At 36.8% G+C, this 26499-nt stretch overlaps 1 protein-coding gene across 17 annotated transcripts in view; it reads right to left on the bottom strand.

Moving 5' to 3' along the window:
* Nucleotides 1–26499, bottom strand: part of CFAP46 (cilia and flagella associated protein 46) — a 93497-nt gene continuing 66998 nt past the window's right edge. For 5 of the 17 annotated variants that reach the window (XR_013930439.1, XR_013930442.1, XR_013930443.1 and 2 more), the window contains 14 exons: nt 26214–26335; nt 25744–25826; nt 24335–24499; nt 22462–22538; nt 21850–21910; nt 21727–21762; nt 19279–19381; nt 18032–18144; nt 17070–17151; nt 15701–15873; nt 15201–15235; nt 14216–14352; nt 13637–13723; nt 12714–12853 (listed from right to left, as the gene is read on the bottom strand). Coding sequence is in view for 5 of the 17 variants with exons in the window: in XM_080401916.1 (XP_080258042.1) it covers nt 12717–12853; nt 13637–13723; nt 14216–14352; nt 17070–17151; nt 18032–18144; nt 19279–19381; nt 21727–21762; nt 21850–21910; nt 22462–22538; nt 24335–24499; nt 25744–25826; nt 26214–26335 (1203 nt within the window). In the remaining 12 variants the exon portion in view is untranslated. Of the gene's footprint in view, nt 6247–11837; nt 12854–13636; nt 13724–14215; nt 14353–15200; nt 15236–15700; nt 15874–17069; nt 18145–19278; nt 19382–21726; nt 21763–21818; nt 21911–22461; nt 22539–24334; nt 24500–25743; nt 25827–26213; nt 26336–26499 lie in introns of those variants that run through there. The other 12 variants (XR_013930440.1, XM_080401916.1, XR_013930446.1 and 9 more) reach the window with 12 other exon arrangements.

Raw genomic sequence — 26499 nt, 5'->3', positions numbered from 1 at the left:
CTACAGCCAAGGGCTGTGGTTACACTCTGCCTAGGTTCTGCTTGAAATCCCAATCTCGCGGTTACAATGTCTTCTGCAGTGGCCCACCACAGGTGCTCTGCATTTATAGTTGTGCCAGCCCTTCCTTGTGAAAGGAAAAAAAAAAAAAAAAAAAGTACAATTCTGTTCTCAAGGCTGTATATTCTTGAGAAACAAAACCAAGTTCCTGGCAGAATTTTGGCATGGTGGTGTGGCTTAACCCCAGGCGGCAGCTCAGCCCCACACAGCTGCTTGCTCACTCCCCCCAGATGCAGGGGAGAGAACCAGAAGTGAGGAAAACAACTTGTGCGTTGAGATAAAAACAGTTTAATACGTTAAGCAAAAGATGCCTACACGAGCAAAGCAAAATAAGGAATTAATTCACTACTTCCCATCAGCAGGCAGGTGTTCAGCTTTCAAAATCAAGTATTTCAGTAAGAGATAAAATGCTGAGGTTTAAAAGTAGATGATCCAGGCTATTTTCCATAGCCTCAAATCTAGAGGAAGGGTACATTTTAAAAAGCCACAAGATAAACTCACCTCCCCACCCGCCAGCAGGGAAGAAGGCAAGGGCTTGACCACTGAATGATGTGCTGGTGCAGTTTAAAAAGTTTTCATGTTTTTGCTCTGGCAACAAACCACAGCTTCTCTATTGAGTCACTACTGCTTTCTGAAGATACATATATCTTAATATGCAGATTTTGGTTCTCCTAAAATGACATGTAACTGCAGAGCCCTGACACAGGAGATACTACCCGCTGAAAGTGAAAGGGCATGGAGAAGGGCAGATTCTTATTAAGCACCAGCTCTACCAAAAGTTCATCATAAGCATCATTACTCCAGCATAGCTCTGAAGTAGGGGAGATGGAAATTAACCCCTAATTCATCCATTTGCATCTTATGATAATCAGGTTGCTCCTTTTGCAGATATTTTTACCTTGTTTTTTGGTAAAAATGCACTTGATCACATGTCAAGAGTTTCCACTTTTGAATAATGAGACCTTGTCCTTGCCTACACTGAGTCTCTATTGACAAGGGCTCTGAAAGCAAAAAGGCAATTAGCAATCAAACCAAGTTTGATAAACACATTTCTGCGTGTTTCTGGCTTTAGCTGCAATATTAATTCCCGCTTTTTCTTTCCTGCTTTCTCTTCCATTCACTTCTTCTCCAGGCTCAGACCAAAACCCCCAAAATAAACCACTCCTGATGGTCTCCTTCAGCTTGCTCTTACCTGCAAATCTGTGACACCACTCAGAGGAGACCTTTTCTCATAACAAATACACTTATAAAGGAGGGAGGGTTTTGATGGGATCCTTCAGTGAGATGAGATGATTTGTCTCAGCCTAAGCAGGACCAGCATTTACATATGCTTTCAGTCTCCATCATACTCCTCTACCACTATTCCAACCTGACTGTTCCTGCAGATGTATGCAGGGCAGACAAGTTTGTTCACAGGCTAGCTGGAGGAATAAAATACATATCCATCAGCTAAAACCTTTTCTGTTTAATTTTGACCTCAGTGAAAATGATTATCCAAGAAAACAGTCATGAACATTAACAATAATTCCCATCTCAATTATTGAGAAATATAATTTGTAAATGATTAGTGAAGAGAAGATTCTTAGAAAATTTATGATAGTGTTCTTTATTAAAATACTTTGTATTATAAATTGTACTATTCTTTCTCTTTATTACATTTATAATGAAGCCTTTTTCCTTTGTCACAAAGAGTTAAAATCTGTAAGAGAATTTAAGAGCCTTTCAGTAATTTGGCACATCAGTTTTAGCTCAGCTATTATCTAGCTGCATCCAGATATTAATGTAGTCATCTCTCTTTAGTCTCAATGAATTGCTATAAAAATGTCAAACAATTAGATTATATTGGCGAACATAGCCCTGTTTGATTGAGTACAGCTGTAGGCCACGTCCCTTGAATCACACTGATGAAGAAGCAGAAAGGCTTGTAGAACTCCAGTGCAAATTTATTTCAATATACATACCATTTAGGTTTCCAATGTCCGTACCTGCAATACTAATAACCAAAAAATGCTAAATAGGTATTTTCAGATGGAATAAAAGTCAATGTCATTCAGGACAAATACTAATGGACTCTGTTGGAGGAGAAAGAAAAATACCTACAAAAACAGCACAGAAGCCAGTATCTGGTACGAACATTGACACTGCTCCATTGTGACTATACCAAAAGAGCAAAATGAAGATCTCTGTCACTTATGGGAATAGTACTGCTTAAGTTCTGTCTCTGCCTGGACCTGAAAATATAACATATTCTTTTGTTTCAAGAAAGCCATCACTGTATAAATACTTCATAGAGATACAAATGCCTCAGTGTTGGCTTCCATGCTGTTTTGGAAGACGGCAAGACAGTGGACTTGCCTTTATCTGCATGTATAATGTGTGCACCTAGTTGCATGTGCAGCCCTGTCACTGAACACACAGGAAGGTACAAGTCCTTACAGGTGAAATACCTCTCAACCGTCTGGTGTCCATGTTGCCTGTTTGCAAGAGAACACTCGAAACACACTCAAAGTATGTTTAGAGCGGAGATGTTTTATTCTGCGCAGGGTGCTCAGTGTATTTACACAAATCAAGCACGCCTACTAGGATCCTTCATCAAATCTTTATACACAAAAGTTACAAAGCTCCACCTAACTAATCCAATAATTCCACCTATCTAATATGTATTTATTGTGCTGCGCTAACCGAGTTTTCTGTGCCTGAGTGGGAACTGCTGAGCCAGCAGAAGTTTTTTACGCTTGCATGGGGGTCTCAGAGAGTCTTCAGTGGTGGTCTGGGGAGTAGTACCACTACTCTTTTTATCCATTTATGGTCATATGTCATCTGAGGACACCAGAGCACCTCTTTATCTTGCCAGTTTCTCGTTAACAAGATTTATATCCTTGGTCCAGGAATGCTGTCCTCCTCCCCTGGAACTTTCTGGTCTTCACTCAGTCATTATCTATTTTTTAAAAAGCTATAAAGTATATTATAGATACCTCTTACTCCAAATCTCCACAGATATTTACATAGGTTCTTTCATGGTTAATTTCTGACTTTCCTGCTGCAGATTCAGCATCATCCACACAGACTACATGTGGCCACTAAAGTGATGCCATTAAAACTTAAAAGCCAAAACCGGTCTCTGTTCCATATATGATAAAAATTAAGAACATGGTTAAGTTGTTCACATTTTGCTAGAACAGACACAATACTGACAGTGTATCTCCATGGTATGGTCTTCCTCAGCTGAAGAAGTCTGTTCCCACTCTACCTACCCCAGCAAATCTTTATCCATCTGAGCTCGTCTGGAGCAGCCGAGTGGAGAAAGAATGCACCTGTGATGTTTAGAGTGTAAGTTTACAGGCTCATCATTATAAAAAAAAAGGCCCAGTGAGGATCTGATGAACAATAACACAAAAGGAACTCTAGTAACCTGATCAGTGTGAGGAGTCAAGCAGGTTGTTACACTTGGGGCTATCAAAGGAGGACTGTCAGCCGGTTGCCCTGGGATGAAACTCATCAAGATGGGTCAAGGAGAGAAACTCCCTTCCTGTATGCCTTTGAGACTGAAGGGGGTCATTGCCTACAGCAGAATATTGAATGCAAGGGAAAAGCAGTTGGAGAGTTCTAAAATCTAGTACGAGATGTTTTAAGGTGTTTATGGGAATTGATAAGATTCATGGGATGCTTAGAGGAACAACCAAAGCTGAGCAAAAGGAGGGCTCTAGATTTATCAGGTGCAGGGAAATAGAGAGGAAAGGGGCTAGAGGGAGTCAGTTGCACGTAAACGGGCTGCTAGTCAGTATGTTGTCTGAGACTGGCACTTGATCACCACAATCTATTCTATCTTCTCATTAATCTACTTCTAACTGTATTCTGTGCGGGTGTGCTCTCTGTTCTGAGTGGGCATGTGTGAACGTGAGTAAAATTCCATTTACTAGTGAGCAAGTAAGAACTTCATTCATATGAAAGTTTTAAGTTTTCTCTTAAAACTTTCCATTCCATTAGCTAGTAATTAGGATAAGAAGTCTGAGTACCTGCAACTGCAGTAGGGTCGTGAACATCCAAGGCTTATATGTTCAGGTGTTGGCAATAGGGGAGATTACACACTGCATAGACTGAGAAATAGAAACTGAGCCTTGATCTGACATTTCTGGGTTCCAGGGAGAAGCTCACCAGCAGGAATAGCTAGAGGACAGACATCAGACAAAAATGTGTCATACAATACAATAGCAACACTCAAAATTACTTAGCTAAAGCAAAATGACAAGAGAAAACACTTCCATTTACTTTTGCAAGACATAAAAGTAGTGGTTGCTGTACATGACAATGAGAGTACCAGTTTACATTTCTTACACATTGTGACTGATGCACTAATGCAGGTATCTACTTGCTTTCTTGAAAAATCATTTCATGGCACTCTACCTCAGGTAGTGATGAAAGCTGTCCAGTGCTGGGAATTTGGGAAGCATTACTGTGCTGGACAGGGTAACTGCATGGAAAAGATGGAACTGTTCTCTTCAAACCCTTTCTGAACTGAGTCATCACATTTCCTAAATGTGAGTATCACTGATTTGGTAGGTGAGAGCTCCTACAAGAGCCAAGATATTTTCTTTTAGCCTTTTATGAATTATTAGTCAATAATGAAGACAGTATGTTTAGATATTTCTTATGACTTCTGAGGGGCATTGGGGTCCTGATCAGTGACCATGTAGTGGAATAGTTTTTCCTCTATTAAATACTATGCCAGTATCATGCTTATTGCTATCTCCAATTTAGCTGCTACCTCACGATCAGGATTAACCAGATGATTACAGATAGCCATCTACACACCTCAGCTGCAGCATACATCATTCTTATCATATATTCTGTAAGCTACTTCAAGAGTTACAAGTCCAGATAAGTTCTGAAGACATGACTGAACTGCACGTATTTTTGGAAACCCATTATCTTCTTCCAATAGAAACTCTTAGTTAATTCTCTGACAGTGTATTGACAGGTCATTAATAAGTACCTGTCACATCAGTAGAAGAACAGACTGTTCTGGCTGCTCCAAGAATGCTGAGAACTTCAGTAGACAAGCTCATTAATAGTAGAACAGTAGAATAGTCAAGATGTCTCCTCTGAACAGACTAAATGTTTTCATCACAAACTTTTTCCCTGCACACTCCTCTTCCAGGATATTGCAGATTACAGCTGCCATTGTCACTGTTCTCTCACCAAGTTCACTTTATACTTCCGAGCTTGTTCTCCATGCCATCCATAGCAGTTCTCCAAACGAACACTTCTGGCCTACAGTATGAAACCATTTCCCCTTACTGACGGTGATCATGCCTTCATTGTGCTAATCAAGACAAACTGCGAGCAGGGATCCATCTCTTAAAATGTTGGCATTAATCAGAAGAAGAAGACAGAGAAAAGCATTGTGGACACTGTCACTGTGATATGATTAGTAAGATCTAGTACCTGGTACCCAGTCAGAGAGCAGAACACCCATAGTATGAAATATTTTCATAAGTAAGTCAGCACAGCTTATGACTGTCCAGGAAAATTATTAGTTGCACTTTTTAAAAACCCAGTTTGGGGTGGGTTTTTTTGCTGCAGCTCTCACTGCAGTGTAGCTACTATTGACATACTTGTGCAAAATTAAGAAAAAAAACCACCCCAAATTAAAAAGAATTTTAGACATTGATGGACCTGGTTTAGTTAACTTCAGTGTCCTTATCTTTAGTTTATCTCAGTGCACCAGTAGCATGGAAAAGTTGTTACATCAGCTCTTGAATCATTGAATTGTTGAATATGGGTACAGTAGGCCCATAAAGAACAGAAGTCTGAACCATCCATTCTGGGAAGAAACTTGTCTTGTGACAGTAACTTTACTTCCTTTAAAAAAATTAAGTCATCGAAAAGGCTAGAGAGAAATACAGGAATTCTAGAAAATATTTGCACATGTATGTTCAGAAAAATAAACACCAATTCCTAATTAGTGCAGCCCTGCTGGAGATTTCTGCAAAAGCTGTTCATCTTTGTGGACATCTGGTTTCACCTAACAATTCCAAATGGTAAATGTCAAGCATGAGACCCATCAGGAAAAGTGAGAGGTCACCAACATTTGGTTATAGGAAAGAATGTACTACCAGAACTCAGTGCTGATCTCACTTTCAGTTTCATCTTGCCAGTTTTCACCTTCTTCTGCCATCACCTGTCAGGCTGGAGCATTATATGAAATAAAGGAAAAATAAATCATAGTCGTAATTCCGTAATAAAGGAGTATTTCTCTAAATGTTTCCCATAGTAATGGACACTGCCACCAAACTGAACAGCTAAGAAAACAGGGGCATGTCATGTTTGAAAATTTTCAGAAAGCTAGTCAACAATGTACAATTTCTATTAACAACACCTTCCTTTGCTGATGGTGACTCAAAGCATTAAGGTTTAAGATTATGACTGCTGAAGATTATTTCCCTTTCAAGTTCTTGTATCTTCTTAGCTGAGGATATAGGCCTTTACTTCTGAAAGGGGTCTTCCATTTTGTAGGCCTCAATGGTACTGAACTTAACCCTGGCTTAGTGTACATATACACTCCCTTGACAGTGGAAGAATACATTCTATGGTAGATGTATTACTGTGATTACAGCACTTAATTATCTTTAAATATCTACATATATATAATAATAGCAAGATTCAGGGAATATTGTAATTGATATTTTACATACCAGAAATGTTGTGAACATATCATACTGCATTTTTGTAAGATTAGGATGATCTAAAATTATTTTTGGTACCGTAAGTCTTAGGCAACCCTCTAGAAAGCTGCAATTTATTAAATTTGTTTACTCTCTTTTTATACGTAAATGAAGACTTTTGTGACTACTGCTTTTGAAAATGGTACCTACTAGGTTCATGACAGACCACCCATGTTCTGCTCTCACTGGCAAGTATCTACTCATTATATGAGCAATGACTGTCTTCCACAGACTGGTAAATGTTTCAGGGCACATACACATACCTTCAGTTTTAACTTTACATTCTTAAAATCCATGCATATTCTTGTATCTATATAAAGACAATTCAGTTGGAGGCATGAATTAATACCCACAAAAAGCTGTTCCTCATGGCTTTACAGCCATTGAGCTGGTCTTCCATTCACAATATATAGAGGAAGGGTTTTATATTCATATAGGATGCTTGGCTCCCATCTGACATCTTACTCTTGGATAGCTTTCAGGTCATGCAGTGTGCAAAAGCAGAGTTTAAGAAGGCTTAGCAGGTTGTAAAGCCATTAAATTAGTGTTCAAACTCAGACAAATGGGCTTAAATAGACATGGGAATTATCTTTACAACCATCTCAAATCTGCTCTTATTTCCCTCTGTACAAATACCCACAGCCATCAGCTCCTAAGATTTGGCATCTGCTCTACCACATCCCTTTGCAAACAAGGGAGACAGACTTACTGAGAAGACCAGCTCTCCTAGCTTTGGAGAAAGTAACATATGTGATGAGAAATCCTGAACGACTGCTTATGGCAGTTTAATTTCAGGGCAGTTACCCTAGGGATTAATGACAGAGCTTCTCTTTTTCTGTTGGTTTTTTGTATCATTTTGTAGCAAACTTGCTGCAGTTCTTCCCTGCAGACCACTTAGAACTACGCTTTCCTTGGGCAGCTACCTACTACTCAAATGATGTTCTTGTCCTAGAATATCATCAATAAATTCACCATGATTTTTTTCTCCTCACCTTTTTTAGATTACATAAATTTTAGCTGACCAATTCTTTTCATGCTCAAATATATTATGAAATGTCATTTCTGTTATAAAAGCTAATTGATAATGTGATTTGTTATGTTGCTGAGACATAATTCAGAAAGTTATTTTAAAGACGTTGATACATGGAATAGCACTAACTGTTTAATATTTCTTCTATGAATGGGAACAGTGCAAGGGAACGATGTGGTGCCACGTAGATGAAATATTTTCAGAAGCTTTTATTCTTGTTGTTTGGGCTTGTGCCAATGCCTTTCTAGTAGAGAGCTCATATGTCCTAAGCTGTATGTACTGTAATTTATTCCTTGGTCATTAGTTAGGTGGATTTTTTCCTCCAAGTTGCTTAACAATATATAATATCTTAAAATTAAGAGCTCATACGCAAATAAATGGACAGCATTCTCTAGAATATTCCTCCAAAAAGTCAAAAAATATTTTTTAATAATCCTAATTTAAAACTGGCTTTTTATTTAATAAAAAGTTACTCGCTTAATAGAATAAAAATAATTTCTTGCCTTTGTGAGACCCCAGCTGGATTACTGCATCCAGTTCAGGGGTCCCCAGTACAAGAAAGATATGTCCAGAGGAGGGCCAAGGAAACAGTCCAAGGGCTGGAACATCTCCCCTGTGCAAGGAGACCTAATTGCAACCATTCAATATAGAAAGGGGTCTTGCAAGAAAGACAGACTTTTACAAAGGTCGGTAGTGACAGAACAAGGGGCAACAGTTTTAAACTGAGAGAGGGGAGATGTAGATGAGATGTGAGGCAGAAATTGTTCCCCATGAGGGCGGCGAGGCGCTGGCCCAGGCTGCCCAGAGCAGCTGTGGGTGCCCCATCCCTGGCAGTGCTCAAGGCCAGGCTGGATGGGGCTGGGAGCAGCCTGGGCTGGGGGGAGGGGGCCCTGCCCAGGGCAGGGGGGTGGGACTGGGTGGTCTTCAAGGTCCCTTCCAACTGAAACCACTCAATAATTCTGCAATTCTACTTATACAACATTAATACTAGGCCTTACCTTTTTGAATTTGCTATTTGTGGTTATTTAATGAATCGTTTAAAATAATCACATCAGCATTTCATCATGACTATTTCTAGTGCAGTTACTAGGGAGTACTCTTTCTATACAAAACCTTACATGAAATCAACAGTCTTAATTCCATTTCTGTATCTGCAGCTAGAGATTTTGGTTAACTCATTTCATATTCAATGTTAAAGAATGAAGACCTTCAGTATGGCATCTTGTCTAACTATGCTATTATTTAATTCTCCAAACAATCTGAAGTCAAGATTCCTCTTCAGGGTCTCATATGTCAGGCCACTACATGATAAACATAGCTCTCTTTGCTCCTTCTGTGCTGCACACAAGATTTCTTTTGCTTTCATTGCCACCATGTGTCGACTCACTCTGCGGGGAGAAAGCTTGCTATTGTTAGACCAGGTAATTTGCTATGACAGCACCTCACTTTCTGTTGTTTTTTTTCTTGTTTTACTTTGAACCTTGACTTCAACACAGATGATGTTTACCCAAACTTTTGCACAGTCTGTTTGAAATCTGACATGGTTTTCATTCCATGATGACAGAAGACATCTGAGAACCTCTCTATTTTTCTTTCATTTTTTTTCACTCCCACTCTCTCCCCTAATTCCAGACTCCGCCTGACTAGGCACCGCCTTATAATTCTCAGCTGATGGCCAAATGACTCAAGAACAAATGGAAACATTTCAATTTGGTCTGGTGAATATGTCCTGAACTGTCTTGTTCCATTTCTTGGAACAGAGTTGGCTGACCCTGAAATTCTAAAGTGAGAACTGTAACATTTCTGCAAAAGCTTCTAAATTGAAGAAAATGTTTGTGTCTGTGACAAAGATGCAAATTTAGGACTTAATTTGCTTCTAAAATTCAGAGACTCATTAGGCATATTACAGTGCATTTATCATTAACTCTAAAGCGGGGTCTTCTTATGTTTCCTAATTAAAACTCAAAATTGTCCTCACAGAGGAGTCCTTCTGCCTAAACTTTCAATCACAGTCTGAAGAATATCAGAAAATGCTAAGCTTTAAGTTGCTTATTCAACTCAAGTTTCTGAAACATAACTTTTCCTTCTCAACCTTTCTTTGCCTGGTTCCATTTGTGTTTATTATCTTTAACAGACAAATGTTCTGAACTCTAAACCTGTATCAGCTGAGCTGCTGAAGCTCTCCTCTGTACACGAAGAAGGTTCTTCTACTTTGTTAAAATGCCATTGTAAATTTTAAAGAAATATAAAAGATGTTAGTCTGTGCTCTTTTTCTTTTGCAATCATTCCAAATTCTACTATACATCAAGTGATGACTTTTGTACAATCTTGTCACTGCACATTCTACAAACATGTGATGAAAGACAAGATGTTATTCTGGTACTAATTCCTGAAAGGAATGAACTAGACACCTTCCTATGTCACTGCATAACCACTGTCACCTAAAGTACAGTTATCATCATCTACTCATAGTCCTACTACTATTAATGATTTTACTGACTGATATTTAGCACAGTAATACAGAGAATACTCTCTTAATATCCCAGGCAATTTGGTTATAACTACACTTCATGGCCCTAAGTCAATTATTTTTTAATGCCTCAGAAATGCCAATTAGACATATTATGCAATTATGCATGCCACCACTTTTACTATACTTACGCAGCATCCATTGCTGATTTGTAAGTATTCTGCCACGGTTTCTCTGATTATTATTTCCAACATCTTACTCTCAAGTAAAGCTTACAGGTCTGAAGTTTCCTGGATAAGGCCATTATTCTTTATCGATGTTTCCTGATAAAGTAGTGCTGTCAGACTTTAAAGAAATTTTTGGTCATACTCATTCATCTTTCTGACAGAGGTTGTTGCAATGTAGTTAGGGCTAAAGTATCAGATACAAATGTGAAAATTTCTGGAGAAAAACCTTTGGTAGATTAAGTTATTTCCACCAGTTTCATAAATAAAACCACAGTAGTAAACTCCTGAAGAAGCCCATTGTACCTGGGTATCAATGGTTTTTTCTAACCTTTGCAATCTTGCAGTTTTTATCCTGTATTATTCTCAAAGAACAACACTGTCATTTCTGAAGCATCAAAACTTTTCTGGATTTTACTATTTTTTAAATTTCTTATTTCAAGAAGGTGGAAGTTAATATAAATTCATCAAAACTGTAGAAAGGCAGACAAGTCTTCATGATTCCCACTGAATAATTTTTTTTTCAAAGCCTTTTATGTTACAGGTAAAGAGACAGCACTAGAAAGATGGCATTCCAGGTAAAAAATGCCATTAACAGCAGGGAAATAAAATTTCATAGCAATGAATGTGCTGGAGAATGATGTGGACATTAATCTAGAAAATAATTAAAGAAATTAACAATATTGTGGAAATTTGCTGTACTGAACAACAAGTGTGGACATTTGCTTCATTCAAGAGAAATTTCTTCTTCAAACTTGGAAATACTTGAGCTTCCCAAATACCATGCATGGGATTTTAAAAAAGCAGCTGCGTAATACTGATGCAATGAAAAGGCACCTGGTAAGACCTAAAAATAAACAAACAAATAAATGTGAGAACCTGGGGAAAGGGACTCAGGCCAGTATCTGGTGAAACATGGCAAGTTCAGAGACTTGAAAATATCTTACACTGACTAATTCCTTAATTTTTAGGCTGAACAACTTAAGTACAGTCTATGATCTCTTCTTTACTGAATTTGTATTGTTACCATATGCCCTGATACATGCCATAAGAAATATATGTCCTATGTCTAAATAAAGAAGAAAATTATGTATAAAGGGAATAAAAATCATGCATGTTATGGAACACAGCTTGACAGAGCAGCTACAGTTCATATAAGGTCATCTAATTAAATTGTGAGACCAAGGGGGAAAGAAGTACACATTTATATTCTATTGTGTACATAAAAGAAGTATTTTGCATGTCATGTTTTTGTAATTATGGTCTATATAGCCGTATAACTCTTACTAGGTTCTAATTAAGTATAGCACAGCACGCAGTCAAAACCAGTATATTTTCAGTGCCATTTTAATGCTCTATCACATTGCTCTAACACAAAAAAAATTATCACAGGCAGCAGACCATCACCATTTTATTGGGAAAAAGAAGAAGAGACTCTTGAAATGGTTTTAGTTGCAACTATGATCAAAGCTTTGTATTTTCCATAAGTGTTAAATTAATTTACATTTATTTCTACTGTTATGACTACAAATAAGGTTCTAAAGTACGTATTTTAAAAATGCATTGCTTATTAACGAAGCATGTTACAAAATCTAAACATGTAATAATCTTATTTGGGATTCTGGAATAATTTAATATATCTTCCTGTGTTATTCAGGAAAACTACAGAGAAATGAAGAAAACAAAGCTTATTAAACATTTTATTTAATACCACCTTGTTTTCTAATTAAACTACAACTACAACCATGAAAAAATTAAAAATCAATTATCTCAGAATAAGGTGACTTGGAAAATTTTTCAGATATGCTCCTGGTAAATCTTCCATGTAAAAATAAAATACATCAAGGAAAAGTTTTTCCAAATAGAAGTACTGAAAATGATACATTCCAATTCCATTCCTGCATCAATGCCCAAAATTACTAGCCTAATTTCCTTTAAGATGTGTCGGCATTCTTCTTTTAAGGGATTTGCTGAGTTCAGAAAATTTTGGACTACTAACTGAAATATGTTCTTTGATATTTTCCTGACACTTATTCTAATAGTTTCTGTTTACATCTGAAAAAAGAGATCAGTCAATCAGCAAAATGTACGTTTCCTTAAGCTCACCTCTCCTTAGGCCATACAGAAATAAGCATCTGCCACACCTTTAAATGCAAAGTGTGCCCTATGCAGAGTGTAGCGGTATTCCTGGTATGAAAAATCTGCCACAATTACATAATAATTACATTTGGTAAACCATATAGCACACAATTAAAAAATGATGGATGAGTTGCAGGAAGATTTGAGGAAGTGTAAATCGTCTGTTCTTCTGCTTTGTCTCCTGAAGAGCTGTGAGAATCCACTTCCACTATAAAAATATTTTAAAAACATTATTATTTCTGAATGTGACTGAATATAAGAATCCTTTAAGTGCAGTAATTTAACATATCTTCTCTTTGATTAATGTGTGGTTCTTTTACATTCTTTTACATTCTTTTTATAATACTGCCACTATATCCAAGAAGCATTTTCTGAAAAAACACAAAACATTTCTGATCTGAACTTTCTCTGTTCAATTCTATGACAGTGAAGTTATAACTAAAATTCATTTTATTTACCCTTGTTTTAAGAGGTAAGTTCTATACAATGAAAAATATCCATGTAATTTTATAAGCAGTATATTAAAAATTTTTTTACTCAAAAATCCTTCTCCCCTTTCCAAACAGATGCCAGGTGGAATTTCATATATATAGCATGCCCTTTACAATGCAGACTTGTCTAATCACTGCAGGTTCGACTTATCTTTTTGCAGTCTATAATCCATATCATTTCTATTGCTCATGTCATGCTCCTGATGTAACTTTTCAGTCACACTACATCATTTTGTAACAGTTCAGTGGAGCATAAATTTTAGCTTTTGGTCAGCTATAACAAAGTCTCCCCCAAAATTTTATGTATGTAAAATACAGCTACTCCAATTATAATACTGTATCAGTGGCCTTCTCACCCTCAATTCTTTTAAGAAGCATCACAAAAATTTGTCATAGCTCATCTGAAAGACTTCACTTACACCTGTGAACTAAACACAGGCCTACCAGGTTCTAGTTAACATGCACTGCCAGTCTTTTGTATTAAGCTCTTTAATTCTTACTTTTAATGGAATCCCTTTCCCTGTGAATATTACTCTTTTGAAGAATACGGACTGTCTGCCCAGTTGTTCTACCGATGCTCAACAAATCTAGAAAGAAATGTTAGTTTCTGTGAGTCTTTAATGAAAGTTTTGAAAAACAAGAAAATATCAACCATACATCCTGATGTCTTCACATGTAAAATTTAGTGGAAAAGGATATCTTTACAGATGTAGTTTTGTATCTCTGAAGATGAGTTATCTCCAGCCTTTGTTTTCCCCATAGTTTATGTAACTATAGATTGCCAAGTCCTAGGGCACTACTCCTCACCGTAGAAATTCTATTCTTACAATATGACCATAAACAAATCCCCACTAAAGCTCATAAAAGTAGGTTAATGTTCTGTTTGAAAGATCAACCTGTCAACAACATGGTGGCTCCTGCAGGCAGTTTACCTCCTATGGAAACTCCTGGCAAAATTTTGTGAGAGACAAAGAAAGAGGAGATGGGAGACAAGTACATACACACACACCTCCATGGCTGTATACATACAAATGTCTGGAACAATATACATGCAAACGATGACAAATACAAATACTTACTCTTGGACAAAATTTCTAGCCTTTCTGCATTCTCTTGCAAGGTAGTGTACCACTGGTTGGCTATTATAGAACGAACACCAGTAAGGCTCAGAAGCACTGCTGTCTCTGTTGGTCTCTCTATAGCAGTATGTAGACAACTAAAGAAAATCAAAAGTATGCGATCAATGAACTAAACCCGCACATAATATATCAAAAAATATAACTAAACACACAATGCATCTTAATATAAAAGGGAATGCCAGACTGCATTTTCTTGTACACTGACCAGAAGTTTTTTCTAATGTGCTTACAGTACCTTAAATTTAGTACAAAGAATTTAGCTTACTTTCTCTCTACACCTTTTCATGATGCAATCTTATCATGTGGATTGCTCCCTGTCACATTATTGTTCTGGACATCTCAGGAAATGTGAAAGGAGGACTAACACACTAACTTCGACAAAATACGGCAGAATACCCTTCATAAGACAGTAAAAATGCTGGGAATCAGGTGAAAAGACTTGTTAAGTTCTACTTAAGTTGCTAAAGGGAAACATAAAATATTGCAGGAACTGAAAGTTTGATCTTTGTCTTAAGCATGGCATTAATTTGGAGGCTTAAAAGCAAATCACTTCTGAAGCTGGATTAGGGTTTTTGCTGCTCAATATGTAAGTAAGCATCTTTGGTATTATTGTTTTAGTGATGGGAGAGGATTGATACTCTGTAGGGTTGGAAGTGCAGTAAAGTGAAGGCTGAATTTTGTTTTTATTAGCTTCTGCTTTTCATGGAGACTTTATCAGAACATGATAATTAAAAGTTTTTTGTAATCTTTTGGGGAGATGCTATCTGATTGTCTATCCAGTTATGTGACTTAGTTTTAACTGAATGTTATTCTAAATGTTCTAGAAGCTTTTAGACTTAAAAAAAAGTCCTGTTGATAAATTACAATCTATTAAAGTGGGACTTCAAAAGTTCAGAGTTGGAAAAACTAGTTTAAGGATTTGTACCTTGTTTTGGTTTAGGAAATGGCTGTTTGGGGGAGCTGAAAAATGATATTAAAAATAAAAGCCTGAGAAGTTGTTTAAACCCTCAGAGATCTTTATATTTACATATGTAGATGTGTGTATAACCTATCTTACACAATTCATTTTAACTTTTATATTGTTGCACTAATTAAGCAGTACTTTAAGAGAGGAAGTATTTCTTTTTCATGGAATGAATAATCAGAGAAGTCAAGAGGTATTTATGCAACCCTAATAGGACTGGTTATAAGATTTAATTGGCTGCAGAACTACAGCAGTCCCAGAAGTTACATGAAAAAGATTTTTATGTGATCTGTGTTAAGAGAACAGAATAGAACAGAACAGAGTATTTTCAGTTGGAAGGGACCTAGAACGGCCATCTAGTCAAACTGCCTGACCACTTCAGGGCTGATCAACAGCTAAAGCATGTTAAGGGCATTGTCCAAATGCCTCTTAAACACCGACAGGCTCGGTGCATCAACCACCTCTCCCGGAAGCCTGTTCCAGTGTTTGACCACCCTCTTGGTAAAGGAAATGCTTCCTAATGTCCAGTCTGAAGCTCTCCTGAAGCAGCTTTGAACCACTCCCACGCATCCTGTCCCTGGATCTGAGGGAGAAGAGATCCGCACCTCCTTCTCCACGTCCCCTCGTCAGGAAGCTGCAGAGAGCAATGAGGTTGTTCCTCAGCCTCCTTCTCTCCAAATTAGACAAACCCAGAGTCCTCAGCCACTCCGCAGAAGACATGCCTTCCAGCCCTTCACCAGCTTGCTTGCCCACCCTCCTCTGGGCACATTCAAGGACCTTCACATCCTTCTTAAACTGTGGGGCTCAGCACTGCACACGGTATTTGGGGTGAGGCCACACCAATGATAAATACATCGGCACAATCCCCTGTCTGACCAGCTGGCTATGCTGTGTCTGATGCACCCCAGGACGCGGTTTGCCCTCTTGGTGCCAGCACACACTGCTGGCTCCCACTGAGCCTGCTGCCAGCTGGCACCCCCAGCTCCCTTTCTGCAGGACTGCTCTCCAGTCACTCCTCTCCCCGTTTTGACTTGTGCCCAGCGTTACTCTGTCCCTGAACAGGGTGCAGAACCCAGCATTTGTTCTTAAATTTCATGGCACTGATGATTGCTCAATGCTCCAATCTATCTAGATCCCTTGCAAGGCCTCTTGTCCCTCCAGAGTATAATTGGGTTATCTGAAAACTCAGCATCAACTAAATAACTCATGAATAAAATTAGACACTAGAACTATTCTTCTTGCTTTTAATACCTTAAAAGTTATTTGTAGTGTGCCATCTGTCAAGTATTCCTAATAAACATACAATAAAAGTATATAAACCCTGACACTTGTCAACTAAAAAGCAAGGAAAATACTGAGATGCTTTTAAAAGCTGTAAGAGATCAGATTAATAACATTCAAGATTTTGAACAGGTTATTTAACATGACATAGTAATTTATTTAAATTTAAAAATGGCTGACAAACTGTTCAGTGTATGAAACCTTAGACTCTTAACAGTTTATCTGTTAAAGGGCACTTTTATATATTAATTAGAACATTTTGAGAATCTTGAATTCAGAATTGGGTGGTATGTGTAATGTGTAATACAGCAATGTTTCTGTGTTGCATTTTCTTGATCATTGCTTTGTAACAGAGCTTTCACCCTTTTTATCCCTATGTAAAGAATGAAGCTACAAGATAAAGAGGCTAACTTCTCCCTTAGGTGTAGATATGAGCCCTTCTACTTGCAAAAGTAAATGACATTATTTGTAACTCAAAATTTTAACTCTGCTTTGAAATAAAAATAATTTGCCTTACCGTGGAGTTTACCAAAATAAACTTTATCTTACCTTTTGTGGATACCAGACTTTGTAATTCTTTGATAACTTTCCTTTGATCGCACCAGATCTAGAAGTATCATCAAATGGCATTCTGGAAAAAAATATGTTACAGTAATGGTATTTGCACTAATAAGAATGCCCAAGATAATTAATATAAGTCAGTCGGGCCTTTCCTAAGGTGATGAATTTCTTGAACACATAGAATATAAAATTTATGTATTTCAGCAAAAATTGTCAAGTATTAAGTAAAAGAACACTAATAAAGCCATCCTAACCTTATATGATGCAATTCTGCTACACTTTTCCACAGTGTTTTGCAGGTTTTTTCCTGTGCCACCTTAGTATAACTAAGCATGAAGTCCATGTACCATCTTATTACAGGCTACCAATCTATATGACTCACTTCTGTAGTTACAAACTCTTGTCAGAGTTTATGGTATGCAGGTATGGAAATGTTATCCATGCAGCTCCTCTCCACAAGTTAAGACCAAGTTACATTTCAAACACTCCTTATATATTCCTTAAAGGCCTCCAGTGAAATAACTTAGAATACTCTCAAAATTAAAACAGCTTTCCCTACTGTTTGGTTTGCTGTAGCTTAAATCTGAGGTTAACAGCTGCAAAGGTTGTTCTTAAAAATAAAAGATACTTTGATATCAAACACTAAATTCCATAGAAAAGGAGAAGAGTTACCAGGAAAACCATCAGATGATGATTCAGTTTTTGGAACTTAAGAAATTCCAACATTTGGAAGTGGAGAAAGACTAAATTTCATTGTGAGGCATAACAAGAAAGCTGGGCAGCAGAACGACATCTGTATCGTGCAGTTTTTCCCAATTAAAAATCTGGATCTTGAAAAAAGCTCGTAATTGCTAACATCAATACTATGATATGATATAGTATGAAATAAACACAACTGAGAACAAAAGGTGGTGTAATTAAAAAAATATTTTTCAGTGTGCTTATCTCACTTGGAATGTTCATAGCAACCAGTCTGTCGAGTGAAATATGAGACACGAATCTCTCCATCCCGTAGAACAGAAATGCACTGCAGTTTGTCAGCAGCTGCTCCCATTCGGCTTGGCTGAAAGGAAGGAAGAAGTATGTTGCTTTCATGTTACTATTTTACAAGAATATTTTTCAGAAATTATCCATAGCAAACATTCCAGTGTTACTTACTCTGGAAATATTTATAAGGAAAGTCAGCATGCAAAGCAAGGAGATAAACAAGACTGCAGACTTCTATTGGAAGTATAATAACTTATAGACTATTAATAGTAATTATTTTAATACAGAGGTATACTTAGTGTAGTAACATCTCACAGTAAACATGAGGCATAGTGTATTTTTAGATAAATAATCGATGTATGCACTGTACAGCTTTGAAATTACAGTATTTAGTCTAACATTCAACAGGAGTGTTTATGTATGCACCCATCAGGATATGAAGAAATTAGGTTTTGAAGAGAGATGCTGCCTAGCTGGCAGCAAAAACTATGCGATTTGAGAAGGAACAATCTTTGTTACGAAGGAACAGTACAGCACCTACATAGTGATTTTACCTAAGTAGAGACTATTTCAAAGGACTGATTAAACTAGCAGTTACAAAGGAAGGTACAGCGATGACTGTGCTGACTCACAGGACTTGTCACTTATTGACCTCTTGAGGTCCCTGTGACCTTAAAAGTAAAGTACTTTATAAAGAACCAAGTGTGTTTATGAATAAACTCCATAAAATGCTAATCACGATCAGATGCTTGAAATTGCAAACTGTGAGAGGTACCTTCATTACTTTGCTTCAGGAATCTGTGCTCCAATCATAGAGTTGATTCAGTGTGCATGGAGGTGCTACAGGTTTTAATATTTGGATTTAAAACCAATCATGAACAAAGCCAGAAATTACATTTATGCTCACACATAGTTGGAATACTCATCAAAGACTGCACAAGTAGACTCTTGGTCAAAATTGGATTATCTACATATACTGTAACCTTCACACAACCAATCTAGCTAATCACTTCGTAGTACTGTATTTCAGATCCCTAAAATACTGTGTCTACAAATCTAAATATGCATTTGACACAAAGACAACGGTTAGCTATGTGTTTACAATTGCAGCAAAATGTGACCCTGTTTTATGACTGAACCCTCTGGCAATAGGCACAATTTTAAAAAAGAAACATGGATAAAACATGAAAGCACATAGAATATTACAAACCTTGGAACATGTACATTGCCTGTAATTCCTTCCCACTGTATTGTAAATAGGTCATGGTATTTTTCTAGGATTTCCTTTATTTTCTGGGAAGGACTCAAAGCTTCTGCAAGAACAGAATGTCATCATTATGAGCTTAACATGCTACAAAGGATCTTGGGCAATCTTAATTTTAATAATTTTAAAGTGACAATATTTAGGGGGGGTTCGGTCATCATTAGATCTTAAGTTTTTTGAAACCTAAGTCTGGCTTTTAAAACTGCATCAATTGTGTCATTTTCTGGGTAAAATTGTTTGCAATTCCCATTTGAAAGGAGTATGTCTTAAGTGACAAATATTATTTGGTAGACAGGTTAAAGATTTTAAAAGCACAAAATAGAAACTCGTAGAAAACTGTAAAGAGCTGAAAACACCAGCACTGCTCATGTAGTTCTGTTCCAGAAGGTCAGGGAGGACTTAAGTAGGTGGAGAAAATAACTGAATTTCCAGAGCCCTGCATTCACAAAGGACTCTGAACCCAACTCTGCCCTCCAAAGACATCGTATATTCAATGATAATTCTTTTTCTTTTTTCTGACTACTTCTTCATACCACTGTAAATTAATACACTCCAGATACTGAGCACATGGTAAATGGTGTTTTATTTTGATCTGCTGTGAAGAAGAAACTGCACACATATGGGCACATACTCTATTACCCTACTGACTGTTCAGTCGCTTCTTTTGTGTCAAGTTTAGGTTTAATAACCATATTAATTAAAAACCTCTATTAAATCAGGTTTTGGCATTTGATATATATGCAATTTGGTTAATGAATGTGAATCAGTTGAACTATTGCACACACTGGGAAAAAACTGAGGTAAAATTGTATTCTTGAAGTGTTTGTGTCAGACTGAATTATCATATCCAGAGGAGAGCAACAGAGCTGGTGAAGGCCTGGAAGGCATGTCATCATATCATATCACAGAATCACAGAATGGTTTGGGTTGGAAGGGACCTTAAAGGCCACCCAGTCCCACCCCGTGCCCTGTGCAGGGCCCCCTCCCCCCAGCTCAGGCTGCTCCCAGCCCCATCCAGCCTGGCCTTGAGCACTGCCAGGGATGGGGCACCCACAGCTGCTCTGGGCAGCCTGGGCCAGCGCCTCGCCACCCTCAGAGTAAAGAATTTCCCTGAAAAAAAAGGCTGAGGACTCTAGGTTTGTCTAGTTTGGAGAGAAGGAGGCTGAGGAACAACCTCATTGCTCTCTGCAGCTTCCTGACGAGGGGACGTGGAGAAGGAGGTGCGGATCTCTTCTCCCTCAGATCCAGGGACAGGATGCATGGGAGTGGTTCAAAGCTGCTTCAGGAGAGCTTCAGACTGGACATTAGGAAGCATTTCCTTTACCAAGAGGGTGGTCAAACACTGGAACGGGCTTCCGGGAGAGGTGGTTGATGCACTGAGCCTGTCAGTGTTTAAGAGGCATTTGGACAATGCCCTTAACATGCTTTAGCTGTTGATCAGCCCTGAAGTGGTCAGGCAGTTTGACTAGATGGTCGTTCTAGGTCCTTTCCAACTGAAAATATTCTGTTCTGTTCCTAGTCTAGGGTAATGCAGTAAGTGCCTACTGCCTTGATAAATACATTCCAAAAGGAAGTAATAACCCTCTCAAATATCCTTATAGGATTGTGTCTGTCATTGTACCCTTCACCTTTGAAAGGACCGCAAAACCTACATATAACACATGCTTTATCTGCAGTCTTTAGCTTTAGAATTACTCTGCACATTTGGTGAGTCTGACTGCTCCTGTCCCAGTCCATTCTCACTCAGTACCATTTGTTCCAAGCCCATTCATGGCTTTCAAGCAGATTTCTTGTATAACAAAGATGATCATACAAAGCAGCAAATCCTTTCATATAATCTATATCGTTCCCTACACTTCTGATACTGTATCTTAATGGCGCATCTTTGAAAAATTAAAAATGCTATAACAAGTTCTTGAAAGTAAATGTATGTTTTTAATTGGATTACATAGTAAGAAAAGTTACTCAATCGATTATTTTCTTGGTGATACGAGGTCAATAGTTATATAAAAGAATAAAAGATTTTATAAAATTTTATAATTTTATAATTTATAATTATATAAATAATATATATAATAAATATAATATATAAATATATTTATATATTATATATAAATATAAATATACAAATAATGTATATAATATAAAATTTATAAAATTTTATATCTTTTATAAAAGATATAAAATAAATAATAAGACAATCTAATGTATTTCCTGAACCTGAACAGGTTATGTTTCACTGATGCACCATTTGACAGGTGAGAAGCATTACTGTTCTGATGAAAAGCTAAACTTTTTTGTCAAGATCTTAATGTCATGACTTCTTTTTTGGTTACAAAGATTTCAGAATTACATTGATAGTCTGTGGAGAAAATATTATTTAATATAAATTACCTGCCCCTCTTCCTTCATTGTAGGGGTCCGCAATATCTGATAAACCGTTAAGTGTAAACAATGCAATATAAACAACAAAAAAGAAAGTTTACCTGATATACTTAGCTAATTGTGAAAGGATACATTTAAAATTATGAGTATCAACAGCCAAGCAATTAGAGGGTAAATCACGATCAACTGGTGCCTGTAATTAAAAAGAATATATATTCTATTACATCCAGAAGTCTCAATCAAATATTAACAATATTGCATTCTTTGTGTCAAACAACTAATAAAAGGATGTTCTAAAGTTTTGAAGGTAGGATTAAAAGTAGCATGATACTCAATTATCAGTGGAAATTAAAAGCATATTCTGCATATTCGTACATTACCTATATATACATGTGTGCGCAAGTATACAGAGATATATATGCATATATATATTTATACAAATATGTGCATACACTGTACAAAATATTGCTGGGGGAACTATGCACGTAATTTTAAGCAGCTCCTTGGTGGGTTGTTAAATACATCACATTTACACAGAAAGTATGATTTTTCAACGAAATAACTCTGCCATTATTGCAAAATCAACAAGAAGCAAAATTCTTATGGACTTAGGTGATATTTATTCCACTTCAGAATTCTAGCACATTAATGATCTATGCAAGCCATTTCTAGCTCTTTAACACTTTTTACATTTAAAAAAAAGTTACTCTTATTAAGTTTATTTTTAAAAAGTGGAAAGTTCACCATTTTGAGATTCTTTTTCCAATAAGCTTTTGGTTTTGTTTCTTTAGATACTTCAACATCTGTTTTAACTTCAGCCTCTGTGGAATTGAAGAGAACAGATTTTTGTTTAAGATACAGGCAGTTTTAGAAAATACAGCTGTCTTGAAGGACTACTTGTATTTATTATGATGTAATAATAGTAACAGATTAAACTAGAAAAATAAAAATTAATTTCACATCACAGCAAGGCAAAGATATTCCCCAAACTCTCCTCCCTAAAAATAATGGCTTGAAAGTGGAAAACAAGCAAGAGATGTGATCCCTTAGACTTAGATTCCTTAGAAATGCTTCATTACTTTGCAGATTTAGGGTAGAGTGAAATAGTGATTACCAAAGCACTTTCTAAGCCTATTGCTTTATCTGTTCATTGTTGATATTATTGGCAAAACTGAAGCTTCTGAGAAACATGCAGAGATTGAAAGGGAAAAGAAAGTTTCACATTTTAATCTGATTTTTCATTTCTTTAAGTGATTTTTTAAAAGCACAGAAAACTGACTTATATTTCTCACTACATATATGACTATCACTCAAAGTGCACGTCTCAGCCAGTTATCACTGGAGTGCACTGCAAGTTCGTGGAAGTTTATGATACGCATTTTTACTCATATGGCTAGTTTTTCTCTCCTCATTCAGTGGCTACTTTCATAATTGCATGAATAGAGACTTTTCAACTATGCTTCCTCTCATTTATGCACTTCTAAAATTATGCAACCATAAGAAATTTCACTTTAAAACCCCCAAAAAACAGAAATGGAAAAAACCTCCCACATGTTCTAAAACTCCTATTTCTAACATACCCCTAACAGTATATGAATGGGTATGTAGACTAAAAATACACTCATCTAAGATTATTCACTACTTTTTCCCTTTAGAAAGGAGGGGTGAAATGGAAAAACTGAGGACAGCTTATACCAAAGGTGCTAAATATTACAGATATGAACACAGTACAAGAACCTCTCTGGAAGGCATGAAATATTCAGATATGAACACAACAGAAGAACTTCTCTGGAACAGAATACCTTCATGGCAAGGAGTGAGATTTTCTAAAATTAGCCTATTTTTTAGCTTAGGTCCACTAGTTTTAATAATTTACTTTAAGATGTGGTTTTATCTATGTATAAGCAAAAAGTGACTTCAGATTTTTAACTGCAGTAACAGAAGGTATATTTGATTCATACATGAAACTGCTTAATGCCTGCTTTTATTACTCACTTTTAGAATAAATGAGTTTTAAGATATCATAAGGACAAGATTACCAACAGTCCAAGTACCTCACTTAACAAACTCATTTCACTCCAGTTTATATAGGGTGTGTCTCCAGTAATGAGAGACATCCATAAAGCCTGTGGGATCTGATTTGGCTCATGCATAGCGTCAGAATCGCTGGATTGACCTGAGCCTTTAATGTTATCTTAGCTATACAGACAGGACATAGTTCAACGATTAAAAGTTTCTCACATTTGATATTTTGAGCTTATTTGAGTCTTACGCTAATGTTAAAGAAAATCAACAGAAGTCTAAATTCTTATTTCAATTTTTTCAGTACAGCTGGAAACAGCTTTGAAGAGTTTAAGACCCTACTTTGTATAACTGAAACTCTGCAAGACATTTTAGATCCATAATTCTTTAACACGTAGAGTTTATTTTAAATTAGCTAACACTGCAACTATAGTAAGTCTACTGTACTATCTATTCCATCTAAAATAGTGGAAACCTACTGTATGTGGCAGTCTTCCAGTAAAACATAATACTTACAATTTAAATAATAAGAACAGTGTATTATCTCGTTTGTTGCATCATTAAGCTAATCTAAAGAATGCTTATGTAACAGTACCTGAGGCAGCCAGATGTTCTCGATTGTAGAGAATCTGGAGTGAAAAATCTCTGGACACAGAACTTATTCCTTCTGCTTTAAAGATACTCAGAGCTTCCAAAGGCAATTCCATCAATAAGTTATCTCCTAGTATTACCACACACAATCCTAAGTCCGTAGGTGTACCTGAAGAAATGTGACAGAACACAACTGAGATTTAGAAGTTCTCAATATGTGTATCAATAATTGAAAGCAGATTAAAAACCTAAATTTCCTCTACTGTATGACACCTGAACTCCATTTTACTGTGGATTAAGTGCATTATGCAAAAATATTTCTTTTGATTCCATTACTCCCAAGATGTTGTCAAGTTTCTATGCATATGCACTCGTGTGCACATGGGGAAAAATATCCCCTTATAAATAACCAGACATCTCAGAATTAAGTCCAGGTGTACTGCAATGTATTGAGGAAAACGGTGTTTGGAAATGCAAAATTGCCTTAGAAGTGTTTGGCTAAACAAGGAGTTCTTATTCCATACTAACTGTCTTTCTGTAGGAAACTTTTTGTTTCTGTTAGTACCAAGTATCATTCTGACAGTATTTTCCTGTTCTACAGAGAAACAACAAATACATGGAAGAGAAGTTATGAGGTCTTTGCAGAATGGCAGAAGCAGCCAGCTGCCAGATTGCAGAATTACAGAATCACAGAGTGGTTTGGGGTTGAAATGGTCCTTAAAGATCATCTTGTTCCAACCCCCCTGCCAGGGGCAGAGGCACCTTCCACTAGACCAGGTTGCTCAAAGCTCCACCCTCCAAGCCTTGAACACAGCCTCTCTGGACAACCTGTGCCAGTGTCTCAGAAATAAATTTTTGCAGGTAAAAGCAAATGCAAATGTTTATCTTCTTCTAGTAACTTTTAATTGAGAAACTTCACTGCTCCCCACCATAAAGCAAAAAACTCATCCCCAAAGCAAGCCATGGACTTGATTGCCTCTTCTCTTGGAACACGTTTAGGGACATATTCCAGCATTAGGCTTGCATTAGGCAAACAACCTGTGAGAGTCTATACAGTAAAAAGCAGGAAAAGACCACATAAAAGAGATCAACAGACTTAAGATCTTAAGTCTTTCTCTTGGCCTTTCTCCTGAAAAGATTTGTTTGTCATAAACCCATTTTATTTAGCTTTCTAAAGCCTGTATAGTTTGGAAGCCTGTAAATACATGCAGAAGAATAGCTCCATCCAGTGTATAAATAATCTCTTTGGAAGTATACTAAAATACTTCACTTGATACAGAAAATAAACAGGCAAACCTGTTGCTAAAGCCTTTTTCTTCTCCCTGGCTTCAGAAACTTTGAAACCAAGGTGAAAGGATTTTGGTATCTGCCCATATACATACACACACACATTATACTCAGTAGAGCACATACCCCACATTCTAGTATGTTTGGTATTCTTATCTTTCACTTTTATTTCTCCCAATTCAGCTGCTGAAACTGATGCGCACTGTTGTCTGGGAAGAGGAATTACAGTGAAAATTACCCGCACTAATACTTATGTAAGTTATGTTTTCACAGGAGACACAAAGACAAAACTGCTTCAATTTCAATGACATTTTATACAAAGGATGTACTCCCTTTGGAGTAACTTTTAACTAGTTAAATCATAATGTTTCATCCTGAGCTCACTATTGTACAACTTAAGCTGTGCTTGTTAGAAATGGCCATTAGTCTATCCCATGGTTCAATCCTCTTAGTCTTGCATATCCTGCATATACTGTCAACATGTAGAAAGTTCATTCAACAGGGTCTATTCTTGCTAAAACCATTCCTGTATTTGTACAACTTGAGTCACCATTCAATCTTCACAAATTATGATAAAACAAGTCTAAATGTCTTACCTGATATCAGAAAAATCAAACTGTGACACCACTGGTTTCAGATATTCTTCCATAATTTCTAGTATTTCAGAGAAACCTGATCTCAAATCATGTCCATTATCATCTGTTTTCTCTGTTGGCATCTATCATACACATTGCAACAAAAAACAGAATACTGACAAAATGCTAATTGACGTGGATGGAGAGGGGTTATTATGTTAAATCAGAGGCTAAATCAAATAATTTGAAACAACACAAAATGGAAAATATAAATACAGAAATTCAGTTTAAAAACTCTGTTACTTCA

The sequence above is a fragment of the Falco punctatus genome (assembly GCF_963210335.1).
Source record: "Falco punctatus genome assembly, chromosome: 9".
NCBI classification, from domain to species: domain Eukaryota; kingdom Metazoa; phylum Chordata; class Aves; order Falconiformes; family Falconidae; genus Falco; species Falco punctatus.
Note: the sequence above shows the minus strand (reverse complement) of the source record. Positions and strands in the feature narration are given on the sequence as shown.